The following is a 24,442-nucleotide window of genomic DNA, read 5'->3' on the forward strand; positions in this document are numbered from 1 at the left end:
GATTCTATGAGTCTAAGTAGAGGACTTCAGGTCTCCACAGCTGTCGATCTGGCACTCTGGAGCAACATTCAATTCACCCCCAAAATGTAAAGAAACAGAAAATTCCCACTGGTGTCAATGGGCGCTATGTACACACATCAAAGGGGGCTCACGCCCTGATATGTACATGTTGAGGCTGTTGGAAAGCAGACAGAAGGTATGGTATCACGCTTTCTGAAGATCTAATCATTTTCTTTGCGATACCTTCATCGGCGGATAAAAGCTGTTTGGAATAATGGAAGTAGGGATCAATTTCATAGCCCCGCTGTTCCCCCTTTCCTATTTCAAACTCCTGCAGTGCCGGTTACTTGTGGATCTAAGCTTGTTTTGCCAAGACCAATTCTGCCTGCTGCTATTAAGTTAATTCTTCACTCTGCTTAGTGGCTCCTGACAGAGGGTCTGAGTTCGAAGTCTCCCCTTCCCCGCAGTGTGCATTATTCAGGTACAAACTTATTATAAGCCAATATCCTCCCCACACATCCCCAAAGATTCCTGCTGTAAAAATATGCCAAGACTTATCGCAAGCTTAATCAGAGAGGGTTTCTTTTGTGGAAAACACAGCCATGCAACTGAATTGGCACCTGTACCTTGTTTATATACATTAGTCATGCAAGTCTATTATATCCTGTTTTAAAAAAACATAATGAGTATAGTGCAGAAAAGGGCATTTACATTTTAGCTCCTCAGCAAGCTACATTTTGGAGGCATCGTCGACGGTGGAGGTACTCTGAAAGCTTTTATTAACGAGGGCAATACAGATTGTCAGCGAGCTGCAGATTCCACTCTGGTTCCGGAGCCGATGTGATGATGTTCTGGTCTTTCAGCTTATTTGTAGCAATGTGAAACGCATCTGGATGCGCACAATGCTGCACCCTACTACAATTTGTCCCCTGCTTCTAGGTCCTTCCTCGTCTCACTGCTGTCCCTTACTGATCGGACTCTTGGCACATTAAAAGCATGGTTTTTTCTCATTGGCTCATTTTAAAAAGTGCATCGTTTCTACCTGGTTCCGAGAAGCTGGCTCAGGTGAAGCTATTAATTATCCCCTGCCCCCTATTCACGAGCCTTTCAGAACCTCCTAGGCCCTCCCCAGGCAAGCTGGAGTTGTGCACAAGTTTAATAGTCAGTTTGTGAGTTTCTCCATTGCCCAGGGACAAGCCTGTAGTTAAAGGTCTGGAAAGAAGGAAAAAAGATCTCTGTGTCCTGACTTGTCTCTTCTCGTTCAGGACGTCAGCGGCTTTTCCAGTTTCATGCCCTTTGTTTGACTCATGGGGAGCGTCTTTTTTAAAAACCACTCTTCAGCTTTAAACAAATTCCTGGATGGTTTCTCTCTCTCAAGTGTTCCGTGGTGGGGCGTTTCTCCCCCTCAGACCAGAGAGAAGTCTGCTTGGGAGCTGGAGCACCTGCGAGTCTTAGGCGAGCACTTGGTGAGCATGGAGATCTGAGTGCTGAAGTTGGTACCGTTGCTCCCGACGGATGGGTGGTGATATTTCATGTCAGAGCCCAGGAACCTCTCCAGGTGCCACCTGCGCCACTTCCGCTTCAGCTCGGCTTGGACCTAAGTGGAGACAGAGAAGCACGTTAGTGGATGGAGCTCCTTTCTGCTGGTCTGGTTTGGTTTTACGCGCGAGCTGGCTTAATTAAATTCCTACTAGAAGCTGCTAACTGGCTTTGGCGCCAATGCCGTGGTGGAACTGGGAACAAGCGACCCCCCCTTCCCTGGGAAGTCCAGGATGGTCCCTCGGAGAAGGAAATGGGTGTTGAGTTGGACAAGGAGAATCACCCTCTATTTTAAGGCCAGCAGGGACCAATTCACGAAGGCCACTGAACTGATATCAGCAGGTAAGAACTTTATAGCTAAGTGGCAGGCAGTGAAGAGATGCACCAGTTAGGGATGAAGCAGTCTTTGAGCCGGTTGGCTGATACAATGAAGGAGTTATAATGACCTCGACTGTTGACACATTTTTTCCCCTTTATGAGGGTAATTAGGAAACATTTTTCAGTCACAAGCTTCTTTCACCAAAGAAATGTTTTGCGGAGCTGTGGCACTGTTTGGTGCGCAGAGGGCATTGGTTTTCCTGAGCCATGCAGCAGGATTCAAACCATCAACCAACATGGGCTACCACGTACAAGGAGCTACTGCCCAGCCGCTTAGCTCTATGGGGCGGGGTTGTAGGCTATGGTATGAATTATAGGGCGCTTTCAGCACACCCAGGTCAGAAATCATAGCACAGACTATACGGGGAGGATTCAAAGGCTGCCTTGGAGATGGAGTAGACCTGATTCTGAACATCCCTGAGCTAATGGGGAGGCTGGGAACCAAACCCAGGGCTGAATTACACAGCTGCCCCCATCTCTTCACGGCTTGCTTTATTGGCTTCAATGCTGCCCGAGTTAGCAGGGGGCTAACATCTGCTCAGCGGCTTTTGTGAAATGAATTTGGTAGGGTTCAGTCCAGTTTCCAATGGACACACGCTCCGTGGTACAAAACTCACTGCACTCACCGGCCTGCACGCTGCAGTGGGTCTGATCCTGCTGCTCCGAAGTCAAGGGCAAACGCCCGCTTGGCTTCAACAGGATCAGGGCCAAAGAGGCCAAAGAGTGAGTGGGCTGGAGACTGGCTGCACCTTCACCGCCAAGCGTGGTCACTCCAGGTCAGGACTGAGGCCCACTGGCAGGGTGGTGGTGGTGGGGGGACCCTCCGCTTGCTGCCTGTTCTGTGAATACAAGAGGGACTCGGCACTGTGTAGCGCCCCCCTCAGCACCGCGAGTACTAAAATTCACATGCAAAGCCAGTATCTGATGACCATGGCGGCCCCAATGGGCTGATGTAAGGAATGGAACTTCTGCATCATTCACTTCATCCTAGTGACAAGCACTGCCCAAGCAATACTGTGGATCTTACCTCCCCGTTGAGGAAACAGTATAGAACGGCCCCCACAAAGCCCTGGGAGAAGGAAGAGAGGACAGGCACTTAGAACCTCACCATCAGAAAGGCTACATTTAACTTGGTCAACCACAGCCTTGGACACAGAGGCCATAACCAGGGAACTTCTAACAGTCCCCCTCATACAGATAGAGGCTGCTTGATTTTAGCTTCCTTACTAAAGTGCAGGATTTGAGTTGGGCTGTGTCATGCCTAGATGGTGACCTTGTGACTTTTTTTTACGATGCCCTCTTATTCTTCAGAATCTCGGCTTTCTTAAAAAAAAAAAGAAAAAGAAAAAAGTCTCTCTCTGGCCCTTACAATTGTGGAGATAACACTGAAAATGTGAACGGACGGCAAACCAGTTCTGTGATATCTGCCTGAGTCTGCAGGCAGCCTGAAATGATAGCTTTGAACTGCCCCATCCATCTCTGTAAGGTGCTAATTCAGCTGCCAAATGGTGATTTAAATGTCAGCATTGCTAGCTATTTCAATGCCGACCAAAGCATGTAAGTGGTACAGTACGTGATAAAACACAGACTCAGTTCTCAAGGCAGCAGACTGAAGTCCATCAATGAGTGCTAATCATTGTGCAGAACCGGGGCCTGCGTTAAGAGCGGAACGTTGATTGAAGTGAAGTGTGTGTATGTATGTATCTAATGGTTGAAATAACCCCTAGCATTTTTCATCCCTATCTCAAAGCAGCATCATACCTCAAAGGAAGGCTGTATCATTATCCCCATTTTACAGCTGGGGAGACTGAGGCATAGGGAGGAAAGTGACGTGCCCAAAGTCATCCTGCAGAAGAACAGTGACTAGAGCACGGGTCTCCTGACGGGTCTTATCCACTAGGTGAGACTGCCGCCCCCGGGTATCATTCTGGATTAACTCATGCAACAAGCCCCGTTGCGGTCAATAGAAATTCTGCCTCCCATTGCAGTTAACAGAAAGCTGTCTGCGTGGCATCTGAGTACAGACTGTAGGATTTAGCTGACTGTTGGTAAAACATATTGGGGTGCCAGGAGGTGAAAGGCAATATGAGAATGCACAACAGTAACCCACCCATGCCTTCACTGAAGTCAATGGCAAGCCCCTTACAGACTCCCGTGGGAGCAGGATTGGGCATGTGCTAGTGAAAACACCTTTACACGTTTCCTTAGTCCCACAGTTGTTCCTACGAAGCACCGCAGTTCTGACAGACTCGCCCTGATTTTTGGTGGCCTAAGGGGTGACGCACCTGGAAGGAGCCGAGCACGAGCTCGAAGACGAGCTTTATCTCCATTTTGAAGTTGTCGGGGAAGAAGGCGAACACGATGTAGTGGACGCCAAAGAGCGGGATCAGCAGCAGGGTGGACTTAGCCAGTCTCCTGTCAGAAAGAAAAACATGAGCTGTAAAGGGAAAGGGCACAACCACGACGGGCACGAGAGGGCATGAAATTCGGCTGCTGATGCGCCTACAGCCCTAACGACCCGCCTGCGGTGCAGGGAGGGCGGGTCAGTGTGATGCCAGGGAATTCACTTTGTGCTGGAGGTGGAATTTTAAAGCTCTGAAAGCATAAGCAGTGGGTAATAATAAACGAAGGGGAATTAAACCCAGACCCTCACAGGTATTTAGGCTTCTGAGGTTCACTGAAAAAAATCAGTGGAAGTTAGGAGCCTAAATACCTTTGAGGATCTGGGCCTTAGTGCTTCAGAGATTTGGAGCCACATCTCCGCAGATGTAAAACAGCAAGCCTCCACTGATGTCCATCCAGCTACACCGCTTCACCGTAGCTGAAGATCTGGCCCGTGGTGATTGCTACAGTGTTTTTCAGAGATGTAATTTCCCCCCTTATTAACAGCAACTGTTGCGGCACATGTGCTGGCAGCTGAGTCTTGGCAATAAAACCGTCGTAGTTCCCCTCTGCCCGGGGCTCACCCGCGGCTGGTTGCTTCAGGTGCAGAGATGTTCTAACGCGTGACATTTTTATGCCCATCAACTCTAGTGGAGGTATTTCCTCCACTCCCGCCAGAGACCGTTATTCATCTCCACAAGCCAGACAGAGCCCACGACTGCCTTTGCCTGGGATTGCAGAACAGTCAGGGATCTAGAGGAGAAATCCATTTAGCTGAGAGTGATGATAGCGTAGAGAGCGGCTGGAGCGGCCCACGTGTTCCAAAGCAGGAGGATGAGCCGCGTTAGAGCCTAATGGCCCCAAAGAGGATAATCAGAGCTCTAATTAGGAATGGCAGATCATTTCTGACATCTAATTACAGACGGAAATCAAATGCCACTGACTGAAATAAAATGAAAGGCAAAACTTCAATGAGCTTAAGGGGCATTTGACACCATCGATCTCCAAGGACTCCAGTCCCACCTCACCGAGGCCAACGTGGGGAAGGGAAATGCCCTGAAATGGCTCAGGTCTGTCCCCTCTGGCCAAGGCCATTCGGGTGTTATGGGCAGCTGTTCCTCCCGTGACAAGGCCCTCACATGCACAATCCCATAAAGCACGGTCTTCCTCCCCACCTCCCTCTAGTCACCATTCCTAGCTTCTATGGGCTTCTGTCAGGCCTCTAATGCCAAGCTGAAGTCAGCACCTGGGTAAAGCAGCTGGCTAGAGCTGATCCCAATCTAGACCGATGCCTGTAGGAAGAGGGAGGCATTCAGAAAGCTTGCCTCTGCTACAGCATCCCCCACCACCAGGGCGGCTGCCCACAGAGTAAGTCGAGCCACGGCCTGAGTCATTTTGGATTCTTTGCTGCCGTAGGGGGGCCAAATGCAACAGCAGCAAAAACTGCCCCCTTTCCTCGGCCACTGACCAGACGACGGTGCCCCCTGCCTGTGACACACTGTCCTGGTCACCGTGGTCCATGCAGTCATGATTTCCAGATCTGGCGACTGCAACTTGTTACATCTGAAAAAGCGGCAGCTACAAAAGGCAGCAATTCGTCTGCTGAACAAGGCAGGTGCTGTGAACACATCACCCCGATGCTCTGCTGTCTGCACTGGTTCCTGGAGGACCGCTGGCAGCTGGCATAAGACAGAGCAATACCGCCTTTGCCCCCTACCTCCCTGTGCCATAAAGCTCAAACGGGCGTAACTCCACGGATGTCAAGCGCAGTCGCCATGAATAACACTTTCTACCATCTCCATGATGACGTGGCCTTGGTTACACACACATTGGTCACCTTCTGGCTGGACTATAGCAATGGGCTATCCTTGGGCATGAGGCCATCCGCTTTTGAGAAACTCCAACAGTACACAACACAGCCGCGCATCTGCTCAGGAAGATGTGCTAACGGCAGCCACCAGACCTGTCCTCTGCTCCCTACGCTGGCTTCCCATAGAATAATGAGTCAAGCTCTAGGTCTCAATCCTTCTCTTCAAGGCACTAAATGGCCTGGGTCCAGGATATCTAAAAGACTGATTAACGCCCTGTCATAACTATAAAGGGAAGGGTAACAGCCCTCCTGTGTACAATACTATAAAAGCCCTCCTGGCCAAAGACTCCAAAATCCTTTTCCCTCTAAAGGGTTAAGAAGCTCAGGTAACCTGGTTGACACCTGACCCAAAGGACCAATAAGGGGACAAGATACTTTCAAATCTTGGTGGGGGGAAGGCTTTTGTTTGTGCTCTTTTTGGGGGAGGGGGTGTTGTTCGCTCTTGGAACTAAGAGGGACCGGACATCAATCCATGCTCTCCAAATCTTTCTGACCAAGTCTCTCATATTTCAAACTTATAAGTAACAGCCAGGCAAGGCGTGTTAGGTTTATCTTTGTTTTCTTAACTTGTAAATGTACCTTTTGCTAGAGGGTTTACCTCTGTTTGCTGTAACTTTGAACTTAAGGCTAGAGGGGGTTCCTCTGGGCTCTTTGAATCTGATTACCCTGTAAAGTTATTTTCCATCCTGATTTTACAGAGATGATTTTTTACCTTTCTTTCTTTAATTAAAAGCCTTCTTTTTAAGAACCTGACTGATTTTTCCTTGTTTTAAGATCCAAGGGGATTGGTTCTGGATTCACTAGGAATTGGTGGGGGAAAGGAGGGGGAATGGTTAATTTCTCCTTGTTTTAAGATCCAAGGGTTTGGATCGGTGTTCACCAGGAAATTGGTGGAGAAGTGTCTCAAGGCTACCCAGGGAAGGGAGTTAGTATTTGGGAGTGGTGGCAGCAAAACCAGATCTAAGCTGGTAATTCAGTTTAGAGGTTCACATGCAGGTCCCCATATCTGTACTCTAAAGTTCAGAGTGGGGAAGGAAACTTGACACACCCCATGATAAAGACACTTCCTACCATCAGGGTAAAACATGGCTGTGGGAGACAGAGTTTTCTCAGGGGTTGGTCTCAGCCTGTGGAATGAACTCCCCAAGGAACTAATGACCATCACAAACCTCACTGCCTTCCACTCCAAGTGCAAGGAGCTCTTCTTCCACCCGCCTTGTCTAGCACACACATAGCAGTGTGTACATTAAATCCCCCCAGCCCTACCAACACACGATACTGCAGACACAATTCCCTCACCCTTGGGAGAGGAGGAGAAAAAAAATGACCCCCCCACACCAGATGTTAGTTACGTTGCTTAATTCATGAACGGAGGTGGTATAAGAACCTATGTAGAATAGAATGTTGATGGAATTAATTAAGCGCAAAGTTCTTGTTACAGAAAACATGGGGTTTTATCTTCTGTTTTGCCTGAAATATTGTTGTCCCCATGCTGCTTGATTGTCGGTAATTTCAAAAGGCTTTTTCATGAGGAGTTCCTTCACGTTTTACAATAAATTAAAGCGCAGCTCCATGGCTGTAGCATTAATGAATGAGTCAACAGCGCACTTGGGCTTGGAGACTTGGACTCAGATGGAACTGGCAAGCATCGAAAGATACTGTCAATGTGTCAACAAGTTATTTCTTCAATAAACAGTGTTGGGTTGGGGGGGGCAGAGAGGGAGGGTGAGATCTCAGATTCTGTTAGACTAAAACAAATTCTTATCTCAGATTTGGCAGGAAGAATTCACAGGTATGATGAACAACAGATCTCTGGAGTCATCCAGACCATACATCTGCAGTTGGCAGGAGCCTTCTGGATACTGAGGGCCAAATCCTGCCATCAATTGCACTCATGCAACTCCACTGGTGTCAATCAGGTTGCACCAATGTAACTGAGGGTCACATTTGGTCCCAAGGGCCAAATTCAGCATGGTGTAAACAGGCACAAATCCAGTGACTTGGCTGGGAGCGACATCCACTTTTACCAACCCAGACTGGCCAAAAGGACACGTATCGAGCATGGAATTTGAAAGACTGTGTAATTCAGTGCAAGGACGTTTCAGGTATGAAGCAAAATCATTCTTGCATGCTCAACAAATGCAAGCCATGAACTTTTGTACTTTCGATAGGTTCCCAGATACCAAAAAGTGATGGGCAGAGCATAAGTACCTGCACAGAATAGCACAGAAGTGCTGAAACCCAAGAAGAATGCAAGGCCAGATTATTCCTGGATAACCCTTGCAGTTTCACTTTGCAGCATAGAGGGCCATTCTGTGCCCAGCTGCTTTGTGGGTGTCTGAAGTGGGAGTGGGCTGAAGGTCGCATGCAGCAGCCAAGCACGACCATAGTCTTTGCATGCCTGAGTGTAGGGACTGCTCCCTGCTATTGCCTGCAAAGAGCTGGTCAGGGGCCCTGAGTTTGCTGCACACTTTCAGGGCTGTAGCAGAGGGAGAGGTTCCCCTGTGCACCTGGTAGCCCAGGGTGGGATTCTGCCCTGGGGCAGTGGAGGGTTTGATGGATTAGGAATGGGTTGAACAACACAAGGTTTATACTGTTAGATTGCTGGTTCAAATCCAGCCCACAGCAGCAGTGACTGAGGGCTTGTCTACACTACCACGTGGGGTCAATCTAAGATACGCAACTTCAGCTACGTGAATAGCGTAGCTGAAGTCGATGTACTTAAATCTACTTACCGCGGTGTCTTCACTGCAGTAAGTCAACAGCTGACGCTCTCTCATCGACCCCGCTTGCACGTCTCGTTCTGGTGGAGTATCGGAGTCGACAGGAGAGTGCTCGGTGGTTGATTTATCACATCTAGACTAGACGCGATAAATCGACCCCCGCTGGATCGATCGCTGCCCGCCGATCTGGCGGGTAGTGTAGACAAGCCCTGAGAGTTGTTACCATAGGATGGATGTTTGGTGGCTGTGACAGGGCGCTGAGCAGAACGACGGCAGAATCAGCCCCCTGCCCCACCCGTCCCATTTAGGTGAATAAAGTGGAGCTGGCTGGAAAGAGCCTGCCCTAATTGGGGAATGAGAGCCAGCTGCCAGCCCAATTAGCCCAGGGCTACATAAGAGGCTGGGAAGAAGGAAGCCAGGGAGGTGGGACGGAGGAGAGCGAGGGAGTGTAGGCGGGGAGAAAGCCCTTCCCTCCTGGGTTCAGACACAAGGAACCCGGCACTATGTAAGCTGTATGGTGAGAAGGTGGTGGGGGCACAACCCTGCCAATAAAAAGCACCAGTGGTTATTGAACCCCGGGGTCTCCGAGTGACTTACTCAGCCTAGCAGAGGCAGGAACCAAGAGGGCCCGGCCGCAAACTGCTACAGTGGCCTCTGTGCCGGGAGTCTGGGATTTTCAGAGGCATCTAAGGGAATTAGGTGTTCAGTCTGATGGGATTCTGGTACTTAAATCTCTTGGGCTCCTTTGAAAATTCCAGCCCAGAGGGTTTCAGTCTATTTCCCACCATATGAGTCAACATCAAACAAAAGCACGTAGTACAACTCCCCCCCCGTCCCCCCGGCTTGTTGGCAGCAGAAAAAGCAAGGACCGAACGAGCGTTGAGCCTCAACTCCCCTTGCTTAACCAGGGGCCTGTCTCTCCATCCAGCTCAGGGTTCTGCACGGCCACTCATCCGCGGAGTGTATGATCCCCTTCCACGTCACAGAGATTGGCAACCGCAAGATGCCTCTGGGTCACCAGGGACTCCTGGGCTCTTCTCCCTGTTTGAGTCTGCTTGGGCTGGTGGAGCTGTTGCAGAGGGACGTGTAGGGAGAGGGGTGGTAGATATGGGGAAGGCTCTGCTTGCCCAAGAGGGGCACATTGGCGGGGCAGTGTGGGGAAGCTTGTATTACTGCCTCTTGTGCCATATCTTTGTCTGCGGGTACAGCAAGGAATTCCTGGTAGCTTTTTCCAGCATTAATTCACTGGGAACATTTTTAAAAAGACCCAGTCCACCTCCTAGATCACTAGGACTTAATCCTTCCCTTGGCTGCCTGTGTACACACACAGAACTTCCACTGAGATTAATGGAAGCCAGTGACCCAATGAAGGCACCAGGACAACACTGTTCGTTCTAGAACATATTTCAATATGCTGATTTAATCTCAGCACATCAACAGGGATGTCGTAATCGGCGGAGGAGACACGACATCTGACTACCGATACATAAAGGGATGTAATAGAAAAGGCAGGGACCAATAACGCACACTGGTTAGGGAAAACAGAACAAAAATGAACAGGCTTTAGCGAGCTGCAGCAGGGAAATGGGGAGATCAAATAGCATTTCCTTTATGCATCTAAGAACAGTTCAAGTGGAGAAAGTGGAATCACCATAACAAGAGATTTTCAAGGCTCTGGGAGCCACCCAGATTTAAGGGCAGAGTAAGGATGATGAAATTAGTCCTTCCATCATATTGGGGGATGAACTAAATGACCCACTGGAAATCCTTTTCAATACAAATCGTTCTAGGAATCCCTCCATAAAGATCTAGATTGTTCCAAATACTGACTCAGGACAGCAGCAAGATGCAAAAATGGGTCGGTGTCTGATCTTGGCTCTATATAGGGCCTACCAAATTCACGGCCAGGAAAAACGTGTCACGGACCGTGAAATCTGTATAGTATAGGGTAAAAGCACACAAAAGACCAGATTTCACGGGGGGAGACCAGTGTTTCTGAAATTGGAGGTCCTGACCCAAAAGGGAGTTGGGGGGGGGAGGGTGTCACAAGGTTATTTTAGGGGGGTTCCGGTATTGTCACCCTTACTTCCGCACTTCCTTCAGAGCTGCGCTCCTGGCTGGTAGCTGCTGCTCTCCCCCTGCCCAGCTCTGAAGGCAGCGTTGCTGCCAGCAGCATCGCAGAAGTAAGGGTAGAAGTACCGCAACCCCCCCACAATAACCTTGTGACCCCCCCCAACTCCTTTTAGGGTCAGGACTCCTCCAATTACAACGCCATGAAATTTCAGGTTTAAATAGCTGAAATCATGAAATTTACAATTTTTAAAATCCTACCACCGTGAAATTGACCAAAATGGACCATAATTTGGTTGGGCCCTAGTTATATACCCTTAAGCTGGAGTGAAGCTGTGGAGCTGTATCGACCTGCTCCAGGTTTACATTGATCTAACTGAGACCAGAATCTTGCCCATTGAGACTGACTTTGATCTCATGTACACTAGTATAAATCAGAAGTCACTCGACTGAAGTCAGTCACATGCTGTTAGTACAGAGTGCTCCATTATGTAGGTCATTTGAATACACAGCGATAGCGCATCTGAATGCCACTGCCCTTCCATATTTGTGCAACAGAAAGTGTAGCTTATAATGATTGTAAGGTGCAGCGCACAGCCCTTTAAATGTGGAATCCAGGACTTCTTCTGTAACTCCGCCCTTTGGGGAGGAGCCAGAATGTGCCGTAACACAGCAGAGTCTGGAGCAGGGGTGGGCAAACTTTTTGGCCAGAGGGCGGAGGTGAAAGTAAGCCGGTACGGTACGGTATGGCGTACCAGCAAGAGCCAGTACACCGTGCCGGACCACACCGGCTTCCGCGTTGGGGATTTAAAGGGTTCAGGGCTCCCCGCAGCGGCAGGAGCTCCGGGCCCTTTAAATCCATGCCCGAGTCCGGCTGCCGGGCTGGGGCTGGGATTTAAAGGGCCCGGAGCTCCTGCCGCTGCGGGGAGCCCTGAACCCTTTAAATCCCGCTCCGGCTGCTGGAGCTGTGGTGGGGATTTAAAGGGCCCGGAGCTCCTGCCTTTTAAATCCCCTCTGTGGCGGCCGGAGCCCCAGGCCCTTTAATTTGCCCCTGAGCCTCGGGGGCTCCCAGCCACCTCTGCAGCTGGGAGTCCCGGGTTGATTTAAAGGCCCCGGGGCTCCCAGCCACAGCCGGTGCCCCAGGGCCTTTAAATCTTGAGAGGCCCCACCTCTTCCGGTTGAGGCCATGCCTCTTCTGGATGAGGCCACGCCCCCCTCAGGACTCCTGCAGTACCGGTAAGTCCTGTAAGTTACTTTCACCCCTACCAGAGGGCCACATCTGGGTGGGGAAATTGAATGCAGGGCCATGAATGTAGGGCTGGGGCAGGGGGTTGGGGTGTGGGAGGGATGCGGTGTGCAGGAGGGCTCAGGGCAGGGAGTTGGGGTGCAGGAGGGGGCTCAGGGCAGGGGGTTGGGGTGCAGTACGGGGCTCAGGGAAGGCAGTTAGGGGGCTCAGGGCAGGGGGTTGGGGTGTAGGAGGGGGCTCAGGGCAGGGGGTTGGGGTGCAGTGCGGGACTCAGGGAAGGCAGTTAGGGGGCTCAGGGCAGGGGGTTGGAGTGCAGTACGGGGCTCAGGGAAGGCAGTTAGGGGGCTCAGGGAAGGCAGTTAGGGGGCTCAGGGCAGGGGGTTGGGGTGCAGTACGGGGCTCAGGGAAGGCAGTTAGGGGGCTCAGGGAAGGCAGTTAGGGGGCTCAGGGCAGGGGGTTGGGGTGCGGGCTCCGTCCTGGCACCGTTTACCTCGAGTGGCTCCAGAGTGGCAGCGACGCACAGTGGGGCTAAAGCAGGCTCCCTGCCTGCCCTGGCCCTGCGCTGCTCCTGGAAGAGGCCAGCATGTCCGGCAGTGGCTCCTGTGGGTGGGGTGGGCAGGTGGCTCCACGCACGCTGCCCTCACCTGAGGGGACCACCCCCAAAGCTCCCACTGGCTGCGGTTCCCTGTTCTTGACCAATGGGAGCTGAGGTGGGGGGGCGCTGCCTGCAGGTAAGGGCGGCACACGGAGCTCTCTGCCCCCCATCCCAACTCCTTTTAGGGTCAGGACCCGAACAATTACAACACCGTAAAATTTCAGGTTTAAATAGCTGAAATCATTACATTTACAATTTTTAAAGTCCTATGGACCGTGAGTTTGGTAGGGCCCTAGTTATATAACTTTAAGCTGGAGTGAATCCGTGAAGCTGTATAGACTTACTCCAGGTTTACATTGATCTAATTGAGACCAGAATCTTGCCCAGTGAGACTGACTTTGATCTCACGGACACTGGTATAAATCAGAAGTCGCTCCACTGAAGTCAGTCACATGCCGTTAGTACAGAAATGGAATCCAGGGCTTCTCCTGTAGCTCCGCCCTTTGGGGAGGAGCCAGAATGTGCCATAACAGAGCAGAGTCTGGCGCGGGGGTGGGCTGTGGTGCTGGCTGCTTCTGGGAGCAGCATGGGGCCAGGGCAGGCAGGGAGCCTGCCTTAGCCCCACTGTGCCATGGGCCTGGCAATCCCACGGGCCAGATTGAAAGCCCTGACGGGCCAGATCTGGCCTGCAGGCCGTAGTTTGCCCTCCCCTGGTCTGGAGCCTGCTGGGGGACAGAAGCCATTCTGCATCTGCCTATGGGGAACACAGAACAGGTTGAACTTTCCTATCAGTTATCCCACACCACTCCCCTTCCCCCAGGCATTCTTTCTGCCATCTGGACAAATGACTGACATTAAATCCATTTAATTTTTCATTAAACCATGAAAATAACCTACCCCCGTCTGTACAGGATTCCAGACAACTGTGTCCACTGTGGTCTGCGGTCACCTCTCTATTCCTCACTCTGTTCTTTTCAGTATCACTTTCCTGGCTGCAGTGCCTTGGGACACAGAGCTGCCAGATAAGACTATGGTTCGGGAGACAGTACCGAGGACCTGATGAGCTCCCCCAAAGTCTTCTCCAAAAGCGTGATTAAGCAGGTACTGGCAAAGCAGGTCCCTGCTGGGCAGCACATACTGAGCTTGGGGTCTGGCTGAACCCCCAAAACGTCACGATGGATGAGGATTCCAAGAACGTGGCTAGATCCAGTTACCCTGGATGTGAAATTACTGGGCCAAGTTCTCGGCTGATGTAAAAGGGTGCAGCTCCGCTGAATGCAAAGAGACTTCAATGGAGCTGTGAAGGTTTGTACCAGGGGAGGCTTTGGCCCGTTCTTCCTGAGCCTCAGGAAACGTTTAGCCACCTCTGACAACTGGGGGAGGGATAGCTCAGTGGTTTGAGCATTGGCCTGCTAAACCCAGCGTTGTGAGTTCAATCCTTGAGGGGGCCACTTAGGGATCTAGGGCAAAATCAGTACTTGGTCCTGCTAGTGAAGGCAGTGGGCTGGACTTGATGACCTTTCAAGGTCCCTTCCAGCTCTAGGAGATAGGATATCTCCAATAATTTAAACTGAACCCAGTAAATGGTGAATGTACACATCAAGCACCTGTTTGTCTTACAATGAAGTGTCATCATGGAGCTCACCTGTTCATTGCTATTCCTAGGAGCAAGGCTCCTGACCCATCTAAAAACAGTTTGACAGCAAGACGCTTGATTATTTTAGCATATCTCCCAACCCCCTAATCTCAGACACCTTTGATCAACTCAAAACATTTCTGAGTGGGATCAATCAAATGAAGACAGAGAGGATGGTTCTGGGTAAGCAAACAGCCTGGCCTGACAGGTCTCATCAAAACGGCATGGTTCAGGTGAAAACAGCGTCTAAGACTTACGAGTACTGGCTGGTTTCATTGCGCCCGACATCTGGGGAATGCAGCTTCTGGAATAGGATCCGGATAATACAAATGAAGAGGATGAAGTTCACCTAATGGGGAGGAGAGAGAGAGAGAGAAAAGGTGGTTAAACTCCCACAATCCCTTTCTGCAGTGAAAAGAGCTAGTTGTTAGAGGGTATTCCTTTTGCCTCAATGATCTGTTCGTGGAACGAGCCGTTGTTAAAAAGCCACAGGCAGAAAACCCCACTCTGTGAGCACATGGTAAACCGAGACAGAATGGCAGCCATCTTGGGCCTGACATCAGCCTGCTTGGGACTTTGTGTCATACATCTCAAGTATGATGATGTCAAACCCATAGAGCACAGCTCTGCACGACGTCCTGCTGCACGGGGGGGCTGGCGACAGGGCAGGATTAGAGCTTTTCAGTTAGTTGAGCAGCGGAGGTCACGGCCCGCAGTAGACGGCGATACGGGGCTTGCTGCTGGGCACGTCACAGACTGGGAATGGGGCCGTGCGCCGAAAAATAGATACATGGAACGGTGTCAGAGAGAACTGCAAACAGGCTCCTAATCCGCCTCACCAGGCATGCCTTCTTCACACACACGCCGGCAAGCTAGGGCAGCAGGGAATTAACATCACGGGTAACACTGGCACATTGCCTCTGCTTCCAGACTAGGCCAAAGCATAAAGCCATTGGTGTCCCTGAGCTATTTTTATTATCCCCAGCTCTGCTTTTCATCTGAGGATCTCAAAGTGCTCTGTAAAGGTAGCCAGGTACTATTATCCTAATTTTATAGATGGAATTGAGGCACGGGTTGGGGAGGAGAGAGGGGACTTGCCCAAAGTCACACAGCATCTGGCAAGACTAAAACTCGGGTCTTCCCAATCCCCACAGCAGTGCTCTAACCTCTGAACCATGCTGCTGCTTGGCACAACTCATAAGCAGGAGATGATCTATACCAGAGAAGACTTGAAACCCTAGTGTGAATTTAGACCAGTCTGGGCACAAAACCTCCTTCCTTATCCTTTACCATTAATGAGCCCTCAAGTGATTCTTATTTTATATTGTCATAGATGTAAAGGCCAGAAGGAACCATTATGATCATCTCGTCTGACCTTCTGCACAGCCCAGGCTAGAGAACATCATCGAGTGATTCCCACATCTTGTCCAACAACTTGTGAATGAGCCAGCACACCTCTCGTTTAGACTCCTAATTGAAAGACTCTCAGGGATGGAGAATTTACCACAGCCCTTGGTCAAACTGTGCCAGTGCTTAATTACCCACATCTTAGCTATCCCACTTTGCTTGCCATGGTTTCTGATCATGTTTACTAACTTAGAAAAAAAAAAAAGAGATTTGCCCCAGACACACAGGCACCTAGATGTAAGGGGCAGATTCTACTCAGCATCGGTAACATGCGAGTTGTAGTAAGCGAACAGAAGATCTGAGCTGCTTCCCAAGCATCTGTGCAGTGTGCAGCATTGACCGTGTCAAGCCCAGGTGGCTGAGAGAGTGAACAGGGAAGGTTAAATGTGAGTGGATTGTGCTCAGGCAGATGGGCAAAGGGGACGGGCTTTAGCGATGGATTTGTTTGAGGCATGCAGAAGAAAATCATAATTACTGGATAGGGTCTGTTTTGTGCTGAGAAAAAAGTTTAGACTTGTTTTATTGAACAACAGCAAAAGATAGTAGGCCTCCCATCTCAGGAGAATGAGGTGTATTTCTTCCTAAAAAAGGGTACATCTGGAAAGAGAAAATCTGATCTACCAGTCTTTCGGAAAGACAAATATTTTGACATATGTCAGATACGGATTTCATTTCAGTTTAGTAAGGTTAATAAAATACAAAGCGGTTATTAAAAATGTTTGTTCTTGAGATTAGCTCTGTGACAGGTGATGCAGGCAGATCTGCTTCACGCAAAGGGTAATATACGTTGGCCATCAGGAGAACTTATGTGCAAGACAGAGATCTCAGTTTGGTGTGGGCTGTTTAAATCTTGTTTTGTTGATGTCGCTTTCTCTGTCCTTCCCCTCCCACATGTTTGCCCGGAGTTTGGGGAACAAACTCAAATCTGAATTCAACTGAAGTTCATCTGACTGCAGATGCTCACAAATGGACCCAGATGAACACCCAAATGGAGAAACTGTATAGAATCAATAGGGATGGAACCAACAGGTGTCTTCAGAAACATCATGGGGCTCTATTGCCTCTTCTAGCTCCCACAGAAAGAGCGAGATATCAGAGTCTCCCATTGACTTCAATGGGAACTAGATCAAGAACCTTGAGAAATGACTCTAAAAACCTATAGCAAGGATACAATTTTCTATTAGATTCTATAGGATGATGCAAAACCCCTATAGAAAAGTGATTTTTTTTTTATTAAACCCTTTAGGGCATTTCCATCAGAGAAGGTTTAAATACCTCCCGATGGGCCTGGGCTGAATTTTGCATTTGAAACAAAACTGCAACCAGAGAAGACTATTTATGTGTTCAAGAGAAAATGAGAATTGGTTGGAGGCGAATGCAGGGAAGAGATGAAAATGAGGGGTCTGATGAAAATCAAGGCGGTGAGATGGGGCCAAAAAATGGGTAGGTATGCTGGGTCAGACAACCTGCTTATGACATTCCTTGGCCCAGTTGTGCTGCCAGATGTGTGGGAGTACTGCCTGCTGATGGGGGAATTACTTGTGTACAACTGAAGATGACCCGTGTATGGGTATCAATAATAGAGCTGTTTAACCGCATGTAACAGGGGACAGACTCTAGGACCCTGCACTGAGAAGCAGGGCTCCTCTGGTGGGTTGGGTCTTGAACCATGCATGAAGGTGCAGTTTAATTAATAACGAGTCATATTAGCAGGTGGATCTGATTAGCTCCCAACCAGAGTACAAGAGGGGATGGAGCCTCTCTGGGGCAAAGGAAACTAGGGTCTGAGACAGAGGGGTCCGGCAGAGAAAACCCTAATGCTGGCAGAGAAAGTTGGAGCATTGTTTTTTGAAACTGAGTTAGGGTATGTGTACACTAGAAACGTGACAGCAACACAGCTGCAGCTGTGCTGCTGTGGCGTAGACACTTACTACAGCCACAGAAGAAGTTCTTCTATTGCGATAGTAAATCCACCTCTCAGAGAATTGGCAGCTAGGTTGATGGAAGAATTCTTCCATCGACTTAGTGGTGTCTAGATCGGGGTTTAGGTCAGCTTAACTATGTCTCTGAGAATTTTTCACATCCCTGAGTGACGTAGCTAGTTCAACCTAACTTGAGTAGAGTTCCCCACCCCTTAGATGTATCTATTTGCTACTGTGAATCAATATGTTCTTAAATATCTGTGTCCTTCTTTTTCAGAGCAGAGGTAAAGTGTTTGTAACACTCATTGGTGCCTCTTTCTTGGAGATCGGTTCCACCAACTTTCCACGTTGGGCAACTCAACTTCCTTTCCCACGTGCTCCTCCATCTATCAGAGATTTCTTTATACCACCGCTCACCACTGTAATATCTGAGCACTTGCCCTTTCCTCCCAGATGCTGCGGGATGAAGTGTTAAGGGAGCTTGAGGACTGAGGGCCGGATCTTACGAGGTGCAGTGCACCTCATGAGACTTGCCAAGAGTCCTCAGCTCTTCCTGAAGTCAAACTTTAACTTTGTTCAAAGTCAAACCTCCTTTGGGAAGGACGTCACCCTCAGGCAGGGCTCAGCACCTCACAGGAACAGGTCCTGGGCATTCTAATCCATGACTTAGTTCTTAAAGGGTGGAAAGGTTTTGCAAATGGGACTCTAATAAGGAAACATCTGCTCTTCTCGCATTAGTTACAGTAGAACACAGGAAATGCCAGACTGGATCAGCCCTGCGGTACAACTAATCCAGTATCCTGGCTCTGAGAATGGCCAGCACCATCTGCTTCAGGGGAAGGTACAACAAGCCCTTCAGCAGGCAGTTCCGGATAACCTGCCCAGCAGGGAAAGTCACTTTAACCCCAGTTAGTTAGGTTGGCCCATGCTGTGAAGACAATTCATCCACATCAGAGAAATGCTTGGCAAAGACTGTTTTCTAGTCAGCCTGTCTGTCCACTTACATCTGTCTGCCTGCATATGCCATTTACAGAACACCCATCCATGTATAACTGAGTTTTCACTAACGAGGGCTTTTGCAGCCAGTGGAGATTGCTCATACTTTACCAAAATAGAAACCGCAATAGGAGCTCTGATGATCAACCAGTACTGGGACTCGCCTATGTCCTCCCAACACCTGAAAATAAACAAAGGAAAATAACCACCAAATCGGAGCAAACAGGCTGTTATGCAGAAATCTGACGAGAGCTCCAGATCTGGGCGGCTGCCAATATTTCAGATGCAAAGCTTCACAGACAGGGATTCCACAGAGCAAAGAGCAGTACCTACCTACTGGGGAAACCCTGGCCCAACTGAAGTTAATGACAAAACTCCCATTGGCTTTAATGGGATGAAGGATTTCATCCCATGAGTTGTGACATGGGTTGTCTTTAACTGGTCAACATTTGGTTGGAAATTAGAAATGTCAATTATACAATTTTAAAAGTAAACAGGAACCTTTCTGACAATGTTTACAACCATTTTTCCTTTCCCCCCCGTATGGAACTAATTGGTTTTGTTATTAACAGAGGGACACATTTATAATTTTGTTCCTCTTTTTTTTTTAAATCCGCTCTACTCATTGCAATAAACACATTACTTACGAATGAGAGACATATTGATAAGAAACAGTATGCGCTAAAGAGAACCAACTTTATCACTGTTTTGAAAGCCCAGGTGCCCAGCACTGGCGCATAAAGGCACCAACTAAAATACTTATTTTATTACATACATTTTTAGGTTCATTTAGGGACGCTCAATAAATGGGCACATCTGGCTGTTAGGGGAACTCCTTTAATTCTTGCAAAATGTATGCCACCGGGAATAAAAACCATAAAATCCCAGATTGGTTCATGAGACACTCAAATGACAGTTGCTGCCCTGCAGACAAATTCAAGCCAGCAAGCCTCTCAAAGCTTAGACTCTCAGATTTTAAAGCCAGAAGGGGCCATTACGATCACGCTTGTGGGTTATCTGCTCTTTTGCCTAGGACGCAATGTTCTTTATTCTAAGCCTGAATGGCTCCACTGGTCATGATGAACTGCTCTCAAAACCCTCCCTGAGAGAGTATGACCATTCTTAGTAGTGTTTTCACAGCTCCCCTGGGATATTCTGGAACGCTGCAGTGAGATACTGTGCAAACCACTGTACTGAGATGTCAATGGAGGAACAACATTAATACAGGCATTCGGGGGAGGTAAGCAGGGATGCTACATAGGGTACAGATTCATCAAGTTCCCAACAAGCTTGGAATGAGTTGTGGTTTTGGGGAAACCCTGTGAAATTCCAGGCAAAACATAGTTTTAAAGAGACAGGTGTACGGTGGTATATTATTTTTCAGCAATTAAGAATGGCCCTTCTAAAGACGGATGTTTGGCATGAACTGGCCAGTGAATCTTTATTTTCACACAATTCAGATGGCAATAGGTTTGAAGGCCACAGAAGGTGAAAGAAAGAGAAAGGTCTGGTCTACGCTACAGACCTATAACAGTATAACTGTGTCGCTCAGGGTTGTGAAAAATCCACCCCCCAGAAATGATGTACTTAGACTGTCCTAACCCACCGTGTAGACAGCGCTATGTCGGTGGGAGAGCGTCTCCCATTCACATAGTTACTCCCTCTCAGGGAGCTGTATTAACTAAGCTGATGGAAAAGCTCTCTCCTGTCGGCGTAGAGCTCTTCATTAAAGTGGTACAGCACAGCCAAGTCGATGCAGCATTATCTAGTTCTTCAAAATAGAACTAGATAAATTCATGGAGGATAGGTCCATCAATGGCTATTCACCAGGATGGGCAGGAATGGTGTCCCTAGCCTCTGTTTGCCAGAAGCTGGGAATGGGCAACAGGGGATGGATCACTTGATGATTGCCTGTTCTGTTCATTCCCTCTGGGGCACCTGGCATTGGCCACTGTCAGAAGACAGGATACTGGGCTAGATGGACCTTTGGTCTGACCCAGTATGGCCGTTCTTATGTTCATAAGCGTAGACTTGCCCCAAAAATGGGAATAAAGGAAAAGATAATGCTCAGCATTTGTTTTCCTCAAAGTGCTTTAGCACTAGTAACCAATTAATGCTCATGATTCCCATGCGGGCTGGGGATTGTGATTCCCATTTTATAATTAGAGAAACTGAGGCAGAGAGGCTAAGTGTCTCTTGTTCAAAGATCACAGGGAGATTCAACAGTGGGCAGACTAGAGGAATGATTAGGTCCTAATCCTGCGCTCAGGCCACTAAAAAGGGTAAAAGAGGGATGAAGATGAAGGGGGTCTTCACAAAGCCACTGAGAAACTCCCTCTCAATAACTGAATCTGAGAAGAAAGAAGTGCCTCAGGATTGCCTACATGTTGTATCAACCACGCAAGGTACTAACAAACTTCAACAGGACTTTATTTTTAAAGTGGAAACCTCTTTACCAAGCTGCTGCTGCACCCTCTGTAACTCTCACTCAGCCTCCTCAACTCCTCCCCCCTCCTGTTTCCTGTCCTTTCAGACTCCCAACAGCCAGTGCTCCCAGTTCTAATAATTACAAGCAACATCTAAACACCACACTACGCGATATGGCAATGTGTGCTAGAAGGGTGTGAATTCTAAAGCGCACCAATGTGTCGCACACTAACTGGCTCCTGTAGAACTTGCTGGTGCGCACTAAAAGTTCCGCAGTGCATATTAACGTAGCGTCGTTTCAAGCAGAGAGCAATGGAAGGGGAAGGGAGGGGGAACCCTACATAGTTAATATGGGGCTGCACAGAGCTGAGAAGAATAGGTGGCCAGAATGGCCAAATACAACTGGCGAGACCTTGGGTCCCTGTCTCAATTGATAGGGAATTTATGAAGAGAATTGAACAAATCAGAGCAGTTTTATGCAGTTGGAATAAAGCCACTTCAGTAGAAATGGGTGCGGTAATCCTCAGCACATGGGTTTTGGCGACCATACAGCAATATGAAATGAGACCAGTTGAGATGCTTGGATCACTGAAATAAGGGCAAAGTGCACCAGGTTTTTTGAGCAGGGAGGGGTATTAATTGGATAAAATGTAAGTAATTGCATGTGGCAAATGTTAGAAGGGCGTACCCAACATGTACGTAACTAAAGCCTGATTCTGCAACCCTGACTAGTAGTTACCATACAAGTTGTCCCACTGGCTTCAGGAGGACGGCTTGTCTAAGCGTTACTCTTCATGAGTACAGATTGCAGGACAGGTCATAATTACTCACATGTCATTTGTTACTTGTAAAAGTTGCCCCATCTTGTTAGCTACAATTTATCTGATCCAGATTTAAAGAAGAACATAAACATTTGTCCAGGAGGATGGGGGTGGAGTACAGACTCAAAGGGTTTGGCTGGGAAAAGGTCACTGGAGACTATGGCGGGAGAGGCTTGGGGTGCTTATTCAGTTACTGTGGCACTCACAAACATGGCACTCAGTCCAGCAAGATGTCCCCCTTCCATTGAAATGGACAGCGAGGGCGCTTTGCACCCTCACAGGATCCGTCCTCAAAGTGGCATCTTTGGCAGGTGCTGACCGAAGTGTAACTTTCTGTGGAGCCACGAAAAGCCCAACACCTGAACAGAGCGGTGCTGTTATCAGAGATCCTGTGCTCCAACAGGGTCACCAGATGGAAACGAGAAGAGTACTCAACTGATGTTGGCTTTGTCCAGTAATTTGCAAGGGAAAGGGGAGGTGAGACATGAGCCCTAAATGAGCACAGCAGCAGTGATAATGACATTGTCACTTCTTGGTGGCCACCATTACTTGTGACATGGGTGGAAGGGCCCATTTAGGAGACTCGAAGGCAGTTCCCAACGTCTTTAATCTCGGATTAAGATAATTGACAATAAACATGAACCTATAGAGCCAAACTGTACACTCAGATATGCAAGTGCAACTCCCATTGGCTCCTATGGGAGTTTTACAATGGGTCAAATGGGCACTCAATGGGCCAGATGCATTCCTGGGGTAACGCCACTGATCTCAATTGAGTTAGCATTAGCAGTGTTACACCACGGATGACTTTGGCCAATATGTTTAATAATACTTTCCATTTCCAAAGCAGCTGCCATCCAAGCATGCCAAAGACCTTTAGAAGCATTAATGAATTAGCCCCGGCCTCACAAATCCCCTGTGAATCAGGTTAATATTATTACCTCTGTGCACAGATGGGGGAAGGGAATCACAGAGGGAGTAAATTCAATGCGGCAGAACCAGGATTAGAACTGAGATCTTGGGGCTCCTGGCCTTGTGCTTGAAAAACAAGCCCATCCTTTCGCTCATTAGATTTAAAAGCGAATGTTCGCCGTTTTAACTTGTGAAGACAGTTCTTTTTATGCTGGTTAAGTCGGTATCACCTCCCAGAAAGGCCAATTCTAAAGGAAAAGTTTGATTTTCAAAGACTTTTTACAGTTCGTTCTTGCTGAGCAGAGTTTTGAGTTAGCCGTTGATACGTGTCTTAAGGTGTCTTAAATTCGAAGAAATTAAGATGACTTCAGAGACTTACCCGATGTTCTCATAGTGAACCTTGATGAGAGTCCAGGCTGTGATGAAAACCGATGGTGCACCTATCAGAAGAGGAAGAGGGATTAGTGTCACAGTTGCTACTTGTTTTCACTGTCAAGGCCCTTCCAGGCCTATTCCCTCCTGACCTCTCAATCTCATTCACTACTGAGACATTGACTCCAATTGTGACAATGTTGTGGGTGGGTGAGGATTGTTTTACAAACCAGAGTTCTAGGCCCTCACCAAGCTGGGCAGGTATGAACCGAGACTACGGGATTGGTTCATACTCTGTCTGTCTAAAAGGGATAGATAATAAGACAGAAAATATCATATTGCCTCTATATAAATCCATGGTATGCCTACATCTTGAATACTGCAGATGTGGTTGCTCCATCTTAAAAATATATATTGTAATTGGAAAAGGTTCGAAAAATGGCAACTAAAATGATGAGGGGTATGGAACGGCTTCCGTATGAGCAGCGATTAATAAGACTGGGATTTTTCAGCTTGGAAAAGAGATGACTAAGGGGAGATATGATAGAGGTCTAGGAAATCATGACTGGTGTGGAGAAAGTAAATAAGGAAGTGTTATTTACTCCTTCTCATCACACAAGAACTAAGGAGTAACCAAAGGAAATTAATAGGCAGCAGGTTTAAAAACAAACAAGGAAATACTTTTATACACAATGCACAGTCAACCTGTGGAACTCCTTCCAGAGGATGTTGTGAAGGCCAAGACTATAACAGGGTTCAAAAAAGAACTAGATAAGTTCATGGAGGATAGGCCCATCAAGGGCTATTAGCCAGGATGGGCAGGGATGGTGTCCATAGCCTCTGTTTGCCAGAAGTTGGGAATGGGCAACAGGGGATGGATCACTTGATGATTACATGTTCGGTTCATTCCCTCTGGGGCACCTGGCATTGGCCCTGTCGGAAGACAGGGTACTGGGCTAGACGGACCTCTGGTCTGACCCAGTATGGCCGTTCTTATGTCTGGATTATGCTCATTTCATTTCACTGTATAAATAGATGGTTTATTTGCTTTCTCAGATAGGGGCTACTTGTGGTTTCAGAGTTCCCAGGTCTCCTGTGTGCATCGGAGTGAGGAAGAAACACCTCCAGCTGCTTTAAATCTTAAGT

The 24,442-nt window shown here is 48.4% G+C and overlaps 1 protein-coding gene across 3 annotated transcripts in view; it reads right to left on the bottom strand.

Moving 5' to 3' along the window:
• Positions 1 to 613: 613 nt before the first annotated feature.
• Positions 614 to 24,442, bottom strand: part of VIPR1 (vasoactive intestinal peptide receptor 1) — a 175,046-nt gene continuing 151,217 nt past the window's right edge. For 2 of the 3 annotated variants that reach the window (XM_065582638.1, XM_065582636.1), the window contains exons 8-13: positions 23,304 to 23,364; positions 18,876 to 18,945; positions 14,697 to 14,788; positions 4,203 to 4,332; positions 2,945 to 2,986; positions 614 to 1,597 (exon numbers count right to left, since the gene is read on the bottom strand). In XM_065582638.1, the coding sequence (XP_065438710.1) occupies positions 1,406 to 1,597; positions 2,945 to 2,986; positions 4,203 to 4,332; positions 14,697 to 14,788; positions 18,876 to 18,945; positions 23,304 to 23,364 (587 nt within the window). In that variant the 3' untranslated portion in view covers positions 614 to 1,405. The remainder of the gene's footprint in view (positions 1,598 to 2,944; positions 2,987 to 4,202; positions 4,333 to 14,696; positions 14,789 to 18,875; positions 18,946 to 23,303; positions 23,365 to 24,442) is intronic. The other variant, XM_065582637.1, reaches the window with a different exon arrangement.

Source organism: Chrysemys picta, chromosome 2 (assembly GCF_011386835.1).
Source record: "Chrysemys picta bellii isolate R12L10 chromosome 2, ASM1138683v2, whole genome shotgun sequence".
In the NCBI taxonomy this organism is placed as follows: domain Eukaryota; kingdom Metazoa; phylum Chordata; order Testudines; family Emydidae; genus Chrysemys; species Chrysemys picta.